This window comes from Heliangelus exortis, chromosome 7 (assembly GCF_036169615.1).
Source record: "Heliangelus exortis chromosome 7, bHelExo1.hap1, whole genome shotgun sequence".
In the NCBI taxonomy this organism is placed as follows: domain Eukaryota; kingdom Metazoa; phylum Chordata; class Aves; order Apodiformes; family Trochilidae; genus Heliangelus; species Heliangelus exortis.
Genome location: NC_092428.1, coordinates 3,665,856 through 3,684,340, shown reverse-complemented (window position 1 = coordinate 3,684,340; position 18,485 = coordinate 3,665,856). Strand labels below are relative to the sequence as shown.

Here is an 18,485-nt window from a genome sequence, read left to right as displayed (position 1 = left end):
TTGCTTCCATTCAGTGGGAATATTCCTTTCTTAAGAGGGGCTTGATCTGCAGGGGGATTGCTGTCAGTCTCTCTGCTGAACTTGTTCTGGTGGCTTCCAAATTCCTAATTTGCACATATTTCTTTAGGTAGGAGAAACTAATCAAGTTCTGGGGTTTTCCTTATGGTGAGATGGAAGGTCTGGGATGTGTGAAACAAGGTATGTGTGTATATACATGAAAAAATTTGTTGAATAGGCTTTATTGAATGAAATTGTTACATTAGGAATTGCAAAGAAAACTGCATGCTATGCAGTATTTTTTTCTGGGGAGAAACTGGAATTATCCTTAAAATAAGTTTTTAACTAACAGGACTTCTCCAGCAGGAAGTGGATTCAACTGAAGCAGTGCTTACATGTCTAATATAGTGTTTTTAATTAAAAACCACAATCAACCAAGGAGCAGGTGCAGCATGAACAGGATAAATCCTCTATCAAGAGCAGGGTGGTCATTGTGAAAGGTTATTCTGATTATTCTGGGGGTCTCCTGATTATTCTGGGGTCTTCTTGGGGCATGCTGGAGGATGGAGAGCCTTTAGGACCATATAGAAAACTGGGAAGGAAGGATCTTGAAGGACAAGAGTGCAACATGGATTTTCAGGTCCTGGTGAGGAGAAGTGTGTGTTATTACACAGCCCTCACTATAGGGGCTTTGTAGCCTGACTTTTGGGCAATCAATGTTCAAAGGGAAGGTGAGTGTGAGGATCTTCTGGCTTGAGGTGTTCTCTGAAGGCTGCCATGAGTGCAGGCTGTTGGATTTTAGCTGTGGGGAAACTGAGAAGCTGCATTTGTGGAGCATGCTGCCTCTTAGCCAGCCCCCTGGCACATGTTCCCATCAATGTCCAGATGACTGGAGTGGTGATTCCCTGGGATGTGCTGTGCCCCTTTCATCTTGAAAGTTCCAGAGGCAGCAGCCTGGGGATGTTTCCAACGCATTCAGCACCTGGGAGGTTGTGTAAGGTAATTCTAGTTGCAGACATTTAGCCAAAATGACTAAATTTTTACCTGTGATCATACAACTTTGCTCACACTGCTGACAAGTTTTCTACTGCATTTCTACTCCAAGGAGTAAGGGTTGACTCTAGAGATTTGGAAGAGCAGTTTAGATACAGTGAGTTTCTGGCTCTTCTCATGTCTGGGGGCAGTAACTTTCTGTGGCAAAATAAGGCAATGGGGGATGAACAGAATTTCTTTACACTGTATGCATTTCCTTGAGGTGATTCTGCAAATGTGGCACTTTGGGTTTAGCTGTTTTTAGTATTTCTGTAGTGGGCCTTAAGTGCTTTTGTGAGGATGATGATATAAGCAAAATGTGTATCAGAGAGTGATACACATGTGCTCACTTTATACATGCTCATATATATATATATATATATATACACATACACTGACTTGCTATAAAAAAAGGTTTATGAGCAAGCTGTATGCTTCAGTTACATCAAAATGTAATATATGGGGTATTCCTTCTTAGAAAGGCAGGAGATAATCCTATTAAGCTTGCTAAAATTTGGGCTTTGTGACACCATGCTTAAACATCTTTTGAATTTTTTGGGGGGGATAAAAAAGCTGAGGAAAAACAAGCTTCTATTTGCTTTGTTAACCACAGGACTACCGAATCAAGACAACTTGTTTTTTTTTTTTCTTGGAGAAAAAAAGACAACAACCACACAGACAAATGAGCTAAGTCACAAATGCCTCTTTCCCTTTGATCTATTTTGCAATGATCACAGCTTTTTTTTTTTTTTGAAATTGAAATAACTTTTTTACAAATACCTGCTGCCTGTTTGCATGACTGGCATAGTAAATCTCCAGCTCTGTGTATCAAAAGAAAATTATTTCTTTTCTGGAAATGGAAAGAAAAAATCAGAGGTGGGGTATGTGTGGGACATCACCTATATATATTGTTGGAAAGGAAGTATTTCCAACAAGAGTTCATTTAAAAGCAGGTAAGATAGGAAGTGGGAGATTGGAAGTAATTTCTTTACATTTTCAATGATCTATAGAATTAATTTTTTTAGTGTTTTTTTTTTAGTGAATTGGGATTGCAGCATACACACAGCTTTGCTTCTGTAGCCTGGTAAGCTGCAAGGAAAGTTCTTTTTGAAATTTAGTGCAAGCTGGAACTCATGAGCAACTGCTGAGTTCATGCTTAGATTTGTGTTGTTAAACTCTAGTGAAGAAAAAACAAACCATGACACCTATGTTTATATATATATATATATATATATATATATATATATATATATATAAAAATATGCACAGGTGCATAAATGAAGGCCAAATGAAAAGCTCCTAAAGAGGAGAAAGAGGGAAATGCTGCAGTGCTTTTTAACAATCCTGGCATGTATTAATTTTCAATGATGCTTCCAGCTCTCCTCTGAAATAATTCCTATTTATTTTTAATAGAAGAGATATAAGGTGTTTCAGGAAAGAGTTTTTGCCTTTTGAGTTTCTTCTGTGGGCTCCAGTGCAAGACAAGAAGTACCAGCACCATTTATGTGTGGTGCATTTTCTTCATGGGCACATTTCCACCCAAACCACAGGAAAACTACTGCTGTGTGTCCCCAGATGCCAGATAATCATTCACACTTGTTGCTGCTAGATTTGAGCTGAGAACTTAATCCTTCTTATGTTTACAAAATGCCAAATCTTATTTTTCTAGAGCATGAGTGCTTTTTCATTAATGATGCAGATTTGAAAAAAATGATGCAGGAGTCAGGAGGGATTTTTATCAATTCAGAGAACAAATTTATCTAACAGTTCCAGTTAAAATGTGTAGTCTAATATTGAGATGAATTTTATTTCAATCAGCAGTGTTCACTGATGTCCTTTTTAACTCTAAAGTTTGATTTAATTTTATTCCAAGTGCAACTTAACTAATTATATCCCCAGTATCCTAATTTAGGGTGCTATAAATAGGATGCTTACCACCAGTGCAAATGCCATCCCTATTTTTTCACTCCACTAACTTAGTTCTTGAGGGTACAGAGTAAGCTGGGACACAGGAGCTTCTCTGCAATCCCCACAACTTTTTGTTTCCTGCTGGTGACTGAGAATCAGTGATTCTAAAGTTGGCCCAAAGGGAGCCAAAACACTTTGGGGAAGGGGGGGGAAGCCCTTTTTAAAGGAAAATACTGAAATATTTCAGCATTCTTTCACTGGAAGAGTTGAATTAATTGAAGGGTTGCTTTTACTTACTGTGTTTTAAGTCACTGTGAATCCCCAGGTCAGCTCAAACTGGTTTCCCTGTGGATGCTGCATTGGTGCTGCAGAAATCTGTGTGCAGCAGAACCCTCATTTTCCCTTGGAATGCTTTTTTTCCAACATATACTTCCTAAAGCTGCCTTAGGAGTGCTTCTGGGCATATTCAGATATATGTAGGTCATTTCTGTTAGTCCTGCTGGTATTTCAGCATGAGATGCCACAAAAATAATATAAAAAAGAATGAAATAATGATTCAGAATGAGTAAAGCCTCTGTCAACCCAACAAAGAAACCAGAAATTAAGTCTACAACCACTCTGCCATGTGTGGTTTTTTTTAGGGAGGAGGAAATTAAACAGTGTAACTGTCTCATGCATATAACATGCCCTTTAAAGATTTAAAGAATTAATAGATCTAAAGCTGGTTGGGTTGAATGCACTTCAAACAATATAAAAAACCAGATGCAGTAGTCTGTGTCTCTGTAAAGTGCACGACTTGTTGCAGACCCAGCACCTTGTGAAATACAAGCACAAATTTTGGGTTGTTTGGGGTGCTTATGGAAAAACCACGTGTGAATGAGAGGTAGGGAAAGGCAAGACAAGCCTGTAAATTGAAGATTGATGAAGTTTTCATCACCTTGTAACTAGGATGATCTGTTAATCAAAGAAAACCAGGTTGCAGCTTTAGGGAAATTGTTCATTGAAAGGCTCTGCTGGTTGTGGGTGAGGGTAATGCTGGGTGCTTGCAGCACCCATTGCTTTCAGAGGAGTTTAAACCATGCTGGGTAACTTGTTTAAATCTTTCCATCAGGTTCTGTTAAATAATTCTGCAGAAATGCTCACAACTCCTCCAAAATACATTTTAGTATTTTGGGGTTCATGTGTGATGTGTTCACACCTTTTAGTTATTTTTTTTTCCCGGAGCTGTCAAAATATATGAGTGTTCTGATGTTTTTTTCTTGTTTATTGCTTTATTTAAATGAAAATAGAGGCACTCATGTAGTCATGGCTTAAAGGAAACTGAAGGGAATTCTCCAGATGTCAGTAATGCAGCAAGGGGAGATGGTCAGGCTGGATGCTCTGATCAGTAAACTCCTCCAGCTGCTGATATACAAATGTAAGAAAAGCAATTAATGTGACTGCTTTACAACTTCTGACCCTCTCTAGCCTGTTGCAGAGGAGAATTAGAATAAAAAGTAATCACTTTATTGAGAACAGGTGTAATTATCAGTACCATACATAAAGTATGGCAGGACAGAAAACCACAAATCATCTGACAGGACTTGTTATAATGCACCTCATCAAGGAATATTTAGTAAAAGTTTGAATACTACTTAGGTCTTGGTTTTAGCTGCTCTAATGGAATGGGAGTGCTTGAAAAACCAGAAATTGGTGGAAAAAAAACTACAGCCAGCTTCAGCATAACCCCTGTCATAGGAGCAGTGCCAGGCTCCTCAAGAGCTGACAGGCACTCGAGCACAAACCCACTTGAATAAGTGCTAATACCTGACTATCAGGAGACTGTTAATAAAGTCAGAAATAACATTCTTGAGAAGATGACTTCCAAGGGCCTGTTCTTTGTACATCCTATGAATCATTACCACTTGAACCCCAAGGTAAGATCATATATGTGAGAAAATAGAAAAGGCTTATCTGAACAGGAAAAAGGAGGAAGGTAAATTTGGAGGACCAGAACTGCTATTAAAAAAAAAAAAAAAATTAAAATTTTAAATTTTAATTTTAAAATCATCTTTGCTTCTATTTTTCTCATTCCATTTAAGGTTAATGAAATATATGTATGCAAGTATATAAAAACTTCTATAACTCTGATAGCAGCAGGAGTGTTTCCTTGCTCAAGTAGGGAACTGTCAGGGCTGTTTCCTTCCTCCCTGGTGTTTGCTGCTTTGTCCCTGTCTAGAAATGACCCCTGGGTGGAGGACATTTCTGGCCAAATTCACTACTAGAGGCCCATTGATAATAAAAGATTGAGGCTTGTTTTCAAATAATGCTGATTCTCCTTTGTTAGATGCTGTAAAACCATAAAAAGGGGAAACCTTTTTTGTAAAAGGAGATGTGTGTGTGTGGTTGCTGCTGCTGGGATTTGAGCATGATGTGTACTGATGATAGTGTGACTAAAAAGACATTAATATTTTAAAATATTATATATATTGTAGTATTATTATGAATATTTAATTTAAAAAAAAATATTTAAAAAAGGCTGACAATGTAACTTATAAGTGCAAATGTTTTGGAGTCAAAGTAGGAAGGTGTTTTTTTTTTTTTTAAAGGCAGGCTTGGGATTGCTTAGATATCAAGCTCTCTGCTACTGTGCCACACTCAGATTTTTGTGACAAGCTAGAAAATTCTCTTGGGGCAAAGCTAGAACACCCAAGCTTGGTGAGTGAAAAGCAACAATTTTTCTGCCATTCTGCAGACCTGCACTGTGAGTCTGAGTGTGACACTGTTAAACCTGAGCTGAGAACTGTGCCTTCTTTCACTTGAATTTGTATGATTCTGCATTAGAGGTTTTATGACCTTTTCTGCTCCTGGTTTCTCAGCTGCATCAGGTTTACCTGTTGAGGGAGGAGTGCCATGGATTAACAAGTAAAGGATGCACATTGTGCAGCAAACCCACTGATGTAAGGAATGGATGTTTTCTCATGTACATCCATCCTTAAATCTCTGGTGCCTTTACACAGGTCACCTGAAAAGAGGAATTTTGCCAGTCTGGCAGGAGCCCAGCAGAGGTAATAATAAAATGCATCAATGGATACTTAGATAATGCTGCCACCAAGGTTTTTTTTTTTTTTTCTTGTTATCTGCCCTAGCTCCTTGCATGGCATATAGATTAGTTTTATCTGCAGCGTGTGAAATTCCAAGTAACAGCACCTGAAACAAAAAGTAGCTTATCAGCTCCTGTTCTGCAGAGGCAGAAATAAAACCTGTGTAAATATTGGCTGGGTTTCAGCATCCTGTGTTACAGAACATGCCAGAGTAAACGTGTGGAGGGAAAATGAATAGGACACAGTAGCTTTAAACAGAAAATGGCTGAGGAGAGAAGCACAGCTGGGAGGTATGGCCATCACTTTTTAGGTAGGTTCTGAACTTTCTAATGATTGGCAGGTCCAGTTCTGTTTTCAGAACCAACTCCCTCCTCAGTTCTCAATTTTTTAAACTACTGACATCCCTCTGTAGTATCCTTTGAGAGTATGATTGCCATCATGGAGCTTGGAGAGAGGATTTGAGCTATAAAGTTAAGCAGTGAACTGGGAATTTCACATTTCAGAATTGTCCAAGCCCCTCATTTGGTTTTCCTGAGAGATTTTATAGTGTTGGGGATGGTGTTTCTGGGATGTAGGGGTTGCTGTCTGGGTCTCTGCAGCCCATGCAGTGAAATGGTGCAGAAAGTGATGCCTTGGAGCACCTGGATCTGGGGAATTCTGTTTGTGCCACTGTGTAATGGTTTGTAAATTGTGTGCAGTTATCCTGAAGATCCTGTGTTAAATACAGTGTAGTGTATATATATATATGTATAGTGTGTGTATATATATATATATATCCTGTATACTATTCTTCAAAGTAAGGCTTTTGATATCATTAACACCTGCAGTAAGCTTTTTTTTTTTTTTTTTTTTTTAAATAAGAATTTAAAGAGAATTTTTGAAGATGAGAAGAATTAATGAGAGTTAAAAGGGAGCTGGACCTGTGGACCAGATAATTACCCCAATTAAGGTTACAGGTTACAAAAATAACCCTGGGCCTGATCAAGTAATTTTCCATTATGCAAGGTAGGCAGCTGACTTCCTTTGACCCCTGGGAATGTATAGGCTCACTCTGCTTGTGAAAAAGATACACCATGATTTCTCATCGTTTTGTAAGTTGGACATTCTTGAGTATTTTCTCCTCCATAGTTTGGAAGTAATTTATTTTTTTTTTTTTTAATATGTAGAACTCTTGTCCTTTTCAGTTTGCCTATTGTTGTGCTGGGTTGCAAATTGAAGCCTGCCAGTTTACTCCCTGGGATCTCATGATGCCAAACCCCTTCTATTTATATGTTCACACCATCTTTAGCAATTCAGCAGGGTGTTTTTAAGGAAATGCCTGCTGCTTTGGCACTTGGGTGGGGAGGAAAGGAGGAACTGAAGTGTGGATTTCTGCAGAGCCTGTGCAAATGACTCCCTTTTTTTTAGGGGGGGGGGGGGAATAATCTGTGTGTCTGGAAGAATCAGACTCTCTGCTCCAGGGAAATCATAGGTGGGACTGGAGCTGGTGGTGGGGCTGGTGCTGATTGTAAACCTGGTAGTTTGAGGAAGGACAACAGTGTATGGTAACACACAACCCTGCTTGGGTTAACTAATTTTTTATTTTAGACAAGTTTTTGGAGCCTTCAGCCCAGCCTTGGGGGTGGGGGAAGCACTGCAGGTGATGGGAGCACCATGTGGTGGTAGGAGGGGAGTGGGTAGGAGGAAGGCAGGAGTTTTAGTACAAGAGGAGGGGAGAAAGCATTGGGTTTCTTTAGTAAAGGTAGCAAAACCCAGAATTTTCTGTCATTAAAACCCTCCCCAGATAGAAGGGTGTAAATAGTGCAGATACTTGTGTCTAGATAGATTTCTTAGTTATTTCCTTCAAATTTAGTGGTTTGTTTTTCAGACTAGAATATTTTGCCTTAGCTACTGGGAAACTTTATTTTCTGTAAAAATGCAAAATTCAAGGGGAGAAAAATGTTCTCATTGGGAAGGAGGAATTGTTTCTCAATAATCTCTATTACTCAACATGAGAAGAGTTTAAAATAGTTGGAGCTAAGTAGGTCATTCAGAGTTAAAGTAGGACAGTTGACTGTAGGTATGTAAATATCTGTGGTACTAGATGACAGAAATGTTGTTTATGCCTTATTTACAATTTACTACATGTATCTTATGAACTTTTGGGAAGGGGGTGGCTGGCAAGTAGGACAGGGAGCTCTTTTGTGCAGTCAGATCAAACAGCTCCTTGGAGAGGAGACTTTCCTGGGAGCAATGACCTTGTTCAGGTAGATGAAGCTTCAGGAATTCCAGCATGAGAGAAGCTGGAAAGCCAGTCAGGAAAAACTGGTGGAAAATGGACCTTGCCTTCCCATAAGAAGCAAACTTGGGACCAGTTATGACACTTCAGTGGTCCAGTGGAGGAGTTTGGAGTTTGTTTCACCATGAGAAACACCTAGGAATGGGTCAGTCAGAAAAACAAGGTGGAAAAATAGGTTGTGTCCTTTTTTTTTTTTCCATCTGGAGAGGCAGATGTCAAGTTTTTATCTGAAAGTTATATTTCCTTTGGTTATATTGAGACATGGTGTTACTGGTTTCAATCTTTCTCACAACTTCCAGCAAAAGTTCACTTTAATAATTTTTTTTTAAACTTTTAATAGAGCCATGAAGCAGAATCTGTGGAAGCAGCCAAATTGCAGTTCAGTTACATTTGGCTCAGCTGTGAAATACTGCTAAAAGCAAAGCAGAGGCTGCTTACCATCAGGATTGGGAAAGCCATTTGTAACTTCTCTGCTTTGGGTAACTGATTTAAAAAAAAAAAAAAAGCCCCCGTGGTGCTGGTGAGGAAGGAAAATCCCATTTAGTCCATCTTAACAGTGTTTTGCTTTGGGATTGATTCTGGATCTTGTCTTACTACTCTTTATTTAAATATCTTGTTGTAATAAGAGTGTCATCTGCAGAGTTGTTCCAGTGTCAAGAAATCCAAGCGTGCAGCAGTTTTTGAAAGATTCCTTTCCATTGTAGACATCAAAATGGGAAGTCCCCAGCTTATAAATATTTTTATTTTTTTGTGTCTTCTCAAGGGAGACATGGATATTTTGTTTTACTTTTTCTACCCATCTGGGAAAAGAAACTCCCATTATTTATTCAATTAAATTAGTTTCTGTAAAGTAATCAGGAATAATTGTGTTTGTATGGGCCAAAACTTCCTCAAGGGGACAGTAAATGGTGAGTGATGTAAAATTTATTTATTTAGAAATCAGTGGTAGTTATTTCAAGCTTTCCATGGAGATGAGTGTGGATGGCAGTAGTGCAGCACTTTGTCAAATTTGTTACAAAAGTTGCAGTAAATGAAATAAATGTCATAATAAGCTTAGCAAATAAGCATGGCAGAGTTGATAAAACACAGTATTGGCTTTTCCTGAGATTAATAAAATACAGATAGGATACTTTCATTGAAAAATAAATATAGGTGGGGTTTGGTCCTTCCAGGACACTGAACATGTAGTCATAATTCAGGAACTTGTCTCTAAGAGTGTAGTTGCCTTGTAAGATGAGTATGGGTGTATTTGTGTGTTTAAATAGAAAAACCTAGAGAACATGGAAGGGAGTCATAGTGTGATGGAGAAACTATATAAGAAATGTAGTTGTGTGTCCTTGATTTGGAGGACTGAGTTACATCTCCTCCTTGTTATTTTGCCTCTCCCTTGCACTGGTCGGGTTGCTCTTGTTCCATCTGAGGCTTGTGTCCTTTTCTTTCCTACTCTCCCTCCTATTTTTGTTTGCTAATCACTCCTTCAGCCCCTGGTCTTTTGGACAACCCTCTAATTGATGTTTCTGTGCAGTGAGTAAAATAGAACCCAACTCAAGCCAACTGAATTGGTTTGCATTGCACCTTGTTTATTGTACCTTATGTGCAATAAATAGACATTCTCAATTATAGCCAGCACAGAGCAGGAAACACAAAAGAAAAAAAAACCCAAATACAAATCAATAATATAGGTTCTAATTTCTGTGTAAAAAATTTGTTAAGGTCCTTTGGCTTTACCAGAGATGAAGATCAGTGAGGAGAAACTGTGTGTTGGGGATTTCTGTGCTGTGCTTTACCTCATCTTGCTGTTCATGTCTGATGAGAAATAGGAGGCAAAAATGGAGCACATCATTTGCTGCTAACCAGTTCATTAGGCTTCAAACATGAAGTGGAGCCAACTCCAGCTTTCAGCTTCATTCACGTGGCTCCCACTGAAGCTGGTGAGAGGCACATGCATATTCACAAATCCAAAGTTTTGGCTCTCTGCCTGTGATTTTAGCAGACAAGTGTTCAGTGAAGGCTCAGAGGTAGTAGATCATTTGTTATTTGCAGCAGATAATGAACCATTCCTCTGATATTCCTTGGAACTTGGTTACATAAAGGTTTTAATTTGGTGGAGAGGAAAAATAATCTCCTAATAAATTAGAAAGTAAATAAGTTAAAAGAAGCTCTGCTTATTTTGTAAAGGAATTAAGATTTTTTTTTTTTTCAAATGTGTGTTTTATCTGTAAAAACAGGATTACAAAGCACTTTCTTGGGCTCCAGATTTTTACTGAAGTTGTGTTGGGCTCTGACTGTCTCAGTGTCACAGATGTAGTTGCTTTCCTCCAGCAAACTAGATGCTCCCAGCAGCTGGCTGCTCCAGAAATATCCCTTGGAGCTGGAAACTTTCAAAAATATTTCACAGCTTTCTTATGGTGAGAAGTGCTGCTCACCACGTGAAGTTTTTGGATCATTGGGCTGAAGGGCATGGCAGGAGCCTTCCTCTGAGGTGAAGCTGCCCTTGATTGCTTGGTGGGATGAGGGTGTTTGAGGACACCCAGCTTGCAAGGAGCTGCTGCTTTTTGAGCCCTGTCCTTGTCACCTCCTCCCTGTGTCCCTGGAACTGCCCTCACCCAGCCCAGGTGTTGTGCCCACCTTGGGGGAGAACTGAATACTTTCTGGGTGCATCATTTGGTGGGAGGCAAAACATTTATTTTTCAATAACAATGATTTTTAAGAAGTTGTGGGCTATTTTTTGTTCCCTTAAGACTGGATTTCAGCACCAAATTGTGGACAAGCAGCAAACATTTGGCATTAAAATAAATAGCATGTATGTAGCCTCTGGGAATATACATTAAGATTTCTCTTGGACTTCAGGATAATGGCAGGGGAGGATGAACATGCTAACAATGTCAAAAATGCTTAAAATTTAGCATCCAAGCAACTTCTATTAATGCTTTTGTAGTTTTCAAGCTCTAAGTAGTATAGAATTTATGCAAATGCATTAAATAATTCTAGCTTGGCAAGCAGACCCAAGCAGGTTATTAAACTATATATACAGAAAGTGATAAATACAGAATTAAAAGAGTCCTTACAGAGGACAAATGCTGCAGGGGGAGCAACCAGGGAGGGTGGGAGAAGGGTTTTGCTGCCCCAACATGTGTCCCAACTGCTCTTCTTCCAGTGATGAGTTTGGAAATGAGTTGTTGATCTCTGAATTAAATCTTTTAGACTCTTGGTCTCTCTGGGCCCATCCCAGGTTAAAGGGAATTGCTCTTCCTCCTGCCAGGTCTGTTTGGAGTAATCCTGAGGAGTGAGTGCACTATTTCATCAGGCAGTGCTTTGGATGTGTTACCCCCAGAAGTGCTGTCTTGTGTAAACCTGCAGTCCAGATCTTACCCTCTGTGTGGTCACTGCAGTGAAATTACATCCTGATGTCACTGTGTAAAATACAGCAAGTTGAGTTTGCTGTGCTGGTTGTAAAAGCAGCTGGTGGGTTATTTTTTTTGGAGTATTTTTGACAAAATACTTCGTCTCCTCCTTACTGCAACCAGAAATTGCTTCGATGCTGAGTGACTTGAAGACTAAAGTTTTCTTTTAAGGAATTATCCCTCTCCTTGCCTGCACACTGGACAAAACAGTGCCCTAGAAATTAAAAATAGAAGTAGTGTCCCAAAGGCAGTGTCTGTCTGCCAGCAGGATGGGGGACTTGGTTGGTGGCAAGAATTTGGGAATTGTGTTAGGATGAACTCGGTTGGAAAAATGCAAAACTTGATTTAAGGCAATCCCTTTTCCTTTATTTATATTCTGATGGTGTGCCCTAGGATTTATTTTTTTTTAATAGTTTTACTTTACATCCCTGGGGCAAGTGGAGCTTCTGGCCAACTCGAAGTTCTCTGCAGTAGATGGGGACTGTCTGAGCTGCCATGGGAATGTGCCTCTTGCTATACATTTATCTTTCAATCCAAAGGATCCTTTTGGGATGTTATCTCCAGTACAGCTTTAAATATCAGTTTTCAGAGAAAATGGGGAAATCTTCAGTTTACCTGACCCTATCAGTATTTCAATTAGAAATAGGAACATTCTAAGATTGGGTTTGTGACCAACTGAAAGTGGCAGGGAATGGTGGCTTTCTATAAAAATGATTGTTTGCAAATGGCCAACTTTTCTTTTCCCATTTTTTTTCTAATAAACATTTTTTTTCTAATAAACATTTTTTTTCACCATTACAGAAGCAATTGTTCTTTTAAATAAATGAAAAAAAAAATTACAAACACGACACCTCCAAAAACCCCAAATAAAAATAATAAAAAGGAACAAGAACAATAACAAAACCCCAAAACATCAAACCAAATAACACCAACCCCCCCCCCAGACAAACATCTTTATTGCTGTTTTCAGTGACATCTGACTCAATATGGCTGGGAGGGCATCAGTGCTGCCCTCCCAAATGTCTGACATCCTTCCTGTCCCTCATGAAGTGGAAGTCTGAGTCCCAATTTATACAGAAAGTGGGTTACAGAGAGAAAAAATGGGAGGTGAGGGAAATGCTGGATGTTCCCTGTCTTCCAGAGAGCTCTGTTTCAGGTCATGGCTGGAGGGAGGTTGAAAAAGCCCAACCACAGAAACAACCCAGGACAGGACTTCTATGGAAATAGGGATGATAATCTACACTTATTAAATAAGAGTTCATTTCCAAAGTTAAAATTGGACAAAATTAGCTGCATGTAAAAAAGTTGGTACCTCAAAATCCAATTGGTACCTCACAAGACAAAAAGCTCATGGGGGCTCATGATCTCCTTGTTTTTTGTTTTTTTTTTTTAAAAAAATAATTTTTACCATTATACACTTAAAATTTTTAACTTGTACCATGTTCCAAGTTGTTTGCAGTGGATCATAAATCTGAAATTCATCTTTCTATGTATATATTTTACTTAGCTGGGTGACATTTTACTTATCCTGAAACCAAGAATTGTTTCAAAATCCAGCTTTTCCATGGAAATACTGTTCACTGGGAAAGTTTAGAAACCTGAAATCTTTTTCAGATGTAATGTTTGCCCCAGCACAGGAGCTGACAAATAATGTAAATTCACAGGCAGCTTTAGTTTTCTCACTGCAGCTGACATAACACTTTTTAAAATTAAAAATGGAAAGCTGAGACTTGTAAGACTGCTCCCTGTCCCCATCTCTCCTTTTCTTATCTTTGTGTAAATTGAAAAGATCAGGTGTCAATTACAATTCAAGCTATCACATGCTAATGCTTTGTGTCCACACACAGAACACTTCCACCTCCCAAAGAAATCTTGGACTGAAGAGATTTGCTTATAAAGGAGCTATAGATTCACCCATTTACTTTATGATGTCCTTACACTTGTAATATTACAGCTTTCTGATTTCTTTTCACCTGTACCCTATAGCAAGGAGACAGTGAAAATCTATCCCAGGTATCTTCTTTAATAAACAGTATGATTTTTCATTTTTCTAAGGGAGAAAAACCAAAAAGATTTCCTGAAAAAGTTTAAATAAGACCTTGGCAGTCTGGGTCCATAATTACAGTACATATGGAATTTAATTCAGTTGGATGGTTGTAATGCAACAACCAGGAAGCATGTTTATATGAAACAAAATATGATGTTCTTGATATTAGAGAACCTGCCAGAGCAGTAACTTGAACTTGGCTGTTCTTGGCTGCAGGAATCATCATTCTGATAGAATTCTCCTGCTTATTGTGTTTTTGAGGTGTTGCTTTAAAAGAAAACTTTCAAAAGTTTATTTAGAGTGATGGTAATTCAAAGAAAAATCAATGTTAATATAAAGTTGAAGGCAGAGATTTCTACAGAGCAGTCTTTTGTGTCTGCATTGCCATCCCAAGGAATCCCTGTAATGGTGAAATTTTGCAATTACATAAAGATCCACAGATTTCATCATTTTTCAGCTAAAACCTAAAACTTCAAATGAGATGTTACATATTTTTAGACTTCACAGTGGACCTGTTCATTTCTGTTGGAAGGCTGAACAACACCCATCTTAAAACATTTTTTTTTTTTCCTTGGGCTCATTAAAATCTAGCTTCACTACATGGGAAAAAAATGTTGGTTTGCAGAGGAATAAACGACAGACTCAGAGCACTTTAAAGCCAGGGGGTTTTGTTTTGTTCATTTGAGATGTTTCCTTTGGGGAGAGCTGATTGAAGCAAGAAAAGAAGAGAGAGGCTTAGAAAAGATGAGCTCTTGGCTGGAGTTGTCTGGCAAACAAGCAGCAAATTCAACCCCAGTTTATGGATTATTGATTGGAGAGGAGATGAAGTGCAGCTCCTGTTCTCAAGCCAAGCAGACTGCCTTACACAGGGTGAAGCTTCACTTTCTGATTTCATTAGCCTGGAATACATAATGGGGGTGGAAAAAAGGAGGTCTCATTAACAAGTCAGCAGAAGTTAGGGTAACCTTTGTATCTCCTGGGCCAGTGAGGGCAAAGTCATGAAAATGAACTTAGATTTTTTATTTTTTTTTTTCTTGTAGGGAAACATGTTGAACAGGGTGTATTTATATGCAGTGTGGATATGTATTTTTCAGTGTGGTACCTCAACAGGTTTAAAAAATGAGGGCTTCATCACAGAAGTCTAAATTCACTTCAACAGAGGCTCAAAATTCTGAAATACTCTACACAGAACTGGTTCTGCAGGCAACAGACACTTTAAAACCTGATTAAAACACCCAAGCTATCACAAACACCCACCTACCCAAATAAAACCAAAACAACAAACCAAATAATCAACCAAGGTCTAAAAATTGTGCATTTGGATTTTACATCCAACAGATCATGGAAATGATGTCTTAGAATGGCTTAGGTTGGAAAGGACCTTCGGGATTATTTGCTCCAAACTCCTTTTTTTTTTTTTTTCCCTGTTGCAGTCTATGAGAGTTGAAATCAATCAAACTCAGTTTTCTCATCAGGCTGGCAAAGAATTCTGGTAACACCAGAATAGTGGCATCACCTTTCAGGCAACTCTTCCTCTTTTTCTGTAATATTGTGAAAGGGATCTGCAGTCTCATGCTTTTGATATTTTTTAGCAAGGTAAAAATGTTTAATTACTGCCATTAGGATTTCAGAACCAAGTAGGCATCAGCTCCTGTGTAGCTGAGAAAAGTTGAATTACGAGTTCAAGTAAAATTCCTGAGTATGAGAAATAACAAATAAATTTCTGACTTACATACCTGTTGGCAAAGCAGGAAGACAGAACATAACACCTTGTTTTTTGAGTGAGAAATATGTGAGGGCTTGCTGAGGGTGTGTATATATATATAAAAAAAGGTAAATCCAATGTGCAAACTTATTTTTGCATAAAGCTTCACCAAGAGGGGAAGGATGAGGTCAACACAGGACAGAAGTGTAATCAGAGTGGGCAATACTAAAGCAGATACAAATATGCTGATAATAAAGATATTGCTATAAATAAATTCAAATATTGCTGTTTGCCTCAGGATAACAAATAGTTATTGGTTTGAAAAATAAGAAAACTTGAGGGGAGTCATCTTGATTTTATGGAAATGGTTAGAAAAGGGAGTTGCTTTATTTTGTACCATCATGCTTTTAAATCCTCTAATGATAACTTCAAACAGTTTGACACCTGAAGGCCACTGCTGTGGGGAAAGTGGTGGGAAAACTGTCCAGGAGGTTTCTTCAGTATCTGGCAGACTTGCCAAGGGCAGATACTGGGCTCTGGAATAAACCCAATATTAGTGTCAGGTCAAGAATAATTTTCCTGAAGTTTACTGGCCTGAATTCCTGGTGTTTCTGGACTGAATGAGCAAGGTGCTAGCACAGCTCTGTGTGGTTAACATACTGCTTGTTAATCTTTCCTTTTTTAAGCTACATCTGATGGATATATCATCTTTCCTTGAACATCTCTCATCAGCAGTGCTCTGAGGAAATGTACTCTTTTTGTCTTAAAACATCAGTTTTTAGCTCAAAATGAAAGGTCTCTGTCTTGGCAAGTGTCTCCTAGAAGAGAGAGGATGACTTTTGGGAGCACAACTCTTCTTCTCAGCTTGGTGGGGGCTCTCAAGTATTTCTTGTTAAAAAAAACATATATAAATGTGTGTAGAATTTTCTAATTGTAGCATAGAAATAGAGTTCCACAACCCTGTGCTGAGTAAGTCATGTGTCAATGTAGAATATATAATGCTTAAGGGAGTCAGAGTGCACTAAGGATCTTTATGTTGGGGTCTGTGTTGGAAAGTTGGTATTTTAGAATTTGAATATTTTTCTTGTGGGGACAATATTGGCCTGAAGTAGCTCTGAAGGTTCTCAGTGTGTAGACATGGGAAGGGAAGCAAATAAAATGCTGATAGGGCATAAGGACAGTTGGTTCCTTTGGTTCCAGGCAGATCTTTTATTGGCATCTTAGTTGAAGACTATTTATTTACTCTGTTATTTTGTATTTTTTCTATATATTAGCAGGGTCTATCTTTTGCACAGTAACCTTGTGCTGTTGCATTGGTTATAGAGGCAGAACTTGTTATAAGCATCAAGAAACCACCAAATCTTTGGGGAACATCTTGTAGTACAAATGATATTGAGCCAAAACTCAAGGATGCACTTGAGAATAAAAGGTCCTGCAATGGAAAACCAATATTTCTATTTTCCACCCAGTGTGTGGTTGTTGTTTATATTCAGTGCACATGTATATTAATAAAAGTTTAAAGCATAAGATAACTTAGGATAACAATTTGTATGGATATTAAAAAATGAGTAGTGAGGATAATGCTGTCCAAACAGGTCTGGAGAAGACTGTTTTTGTGGCAGGGTTGAAGAATACAGAAGTGTCAAATTGTCAATTGGTCTTATATCTGTTTTACCAAATGCATGACATGGAATGATCTAATTTTATCTTCTGGGGTCAGTTTTGCCTCTCTGCCACATTCTACCACCATCTTATTTAGTTTTACTACTTTTTCTCCCTCTCTAATCCCAGTGCAGCTGTCTGGAGCTGTACTGTCTCTGATTAATGCTGTGATAGTCTGCAGAATACATTGTTTTGGAAGGTTGGGCTGTATCACTGACAAGGATTGACAGCTGCTGTGAATACAGTAATGAAGATTTGACTCCCACTGTCTGTGCAAATTTATCACTGAAGTTTATTTTCCCTTTTTACCTGAGGAAGCATCTACCTCTGTTGCTGCTTCTCTTGTAATCTACAGCCCTGTTCCTTTCCTTAACCAAAGAAACCAAAGGTTTGCATAGTTTATGTGAATATAAAAAAATACACAGTTTGTATTGTAAGAAATTGTAAGAAATACTGGTTGTAAGGGAGAAAGGCAAGCCTGCTCCTTAAAAGAACTCCTTAAAAATAATAATTTTCTTGTTATGTGGTTTTGCAATGTTTTCAGCATGGAGATGTTACCCAGCATGGGATATGGTTTGAAAAGGTCTGGTGTGGTGTGTATGCTCTTTGTTGTTCATCATGTCAGCAGCAGCTGATGCTTTTCTTCTTCTGGCTGTTGCAGTACTTGGTTTGGATCTCCAAGAGTTGATAGTAAGATATAATTTTATTTAGGAGTAATCTATCTTAGCATAAAGCTTTGGGTAGTCTTCTACTTCAGTCCATCAGATGAGGACTTGTGTCTCTAGCCAGCATCCTGCTGAGGTTTTAAAAAACCTGCCTAAAAAAACCCCTATATTGAGTGCTAGAAATGTGTGATTCAAGTAATTATGGGATGTAAAGCACCAACCATAAGAATATATACAGAATTCTAGAAAGGAGTTGGATGGATTCACAGAATAGCCAAGCCTTATTTAGCACATAGACTTATCCAGGTAAATGAGTCATAAGCAGGAAAGAAAAATAGGAAATAGAGGCAAAGGAAATTAGTTATGGAGAGAGACCTGGAGTTATCTGAACTCTCACTGAGCTGAACTTCTGAGGTTGAGCTTTTTTTGCTTTGTTTTTTTTAATCTTGGCAACTTCATAGCTTTATTTTGCTTTGTATTTCTGTCATGAGGAAAAACTTTGGGTTTATTTCTGGTTATGATCCTCAAACACAAAGGGAAAATTCAGGGAGCTGGCCCCATCCCCCTCAAAACTAAAAAAAAACCAAAAAAGAAAAATTAAGTGTAGAAGCCTGTTAATGAAAACCTATATGAGAGAGGTAATTAAATATAAATAATGCATAAAGAAAACTTAACTAGACATTATAATTCTATTTAATCTTGTA

General features: G+C 38.3%; 1 protein-coding gene across 19 annotated transcripts in view; it reads left to right on the top strand.

Moving 5' to 3' along the window:
* The window catches only part of KCNMA1 (potassium calcium-activated channel subfamily M alpha 1), a 368,746-nt gene that overhangs the window by 27,658 nt on the left and 322,603 nt on the right, over positions 1-18,485 (top strand). The window contains exon 1 of one of the 19 annotated variants that reach the window (XM_071748275.1): positions 7,032-7,111. The exons of the other annotated variants lie outside the window; for them this stretch is intronic. Coding sequence (XP_071604376.1) covers positions 7,094-7,111 — 18 coding nt within the window. The 5' untranslated portion in view covers positions 7,032-7,093. Of the gene's footprint in view, positions 1-7,031; positions 7,112-18,485 lie in introns of those variants that run through there. 19 annotated transcript variants of the gene reach the window in all.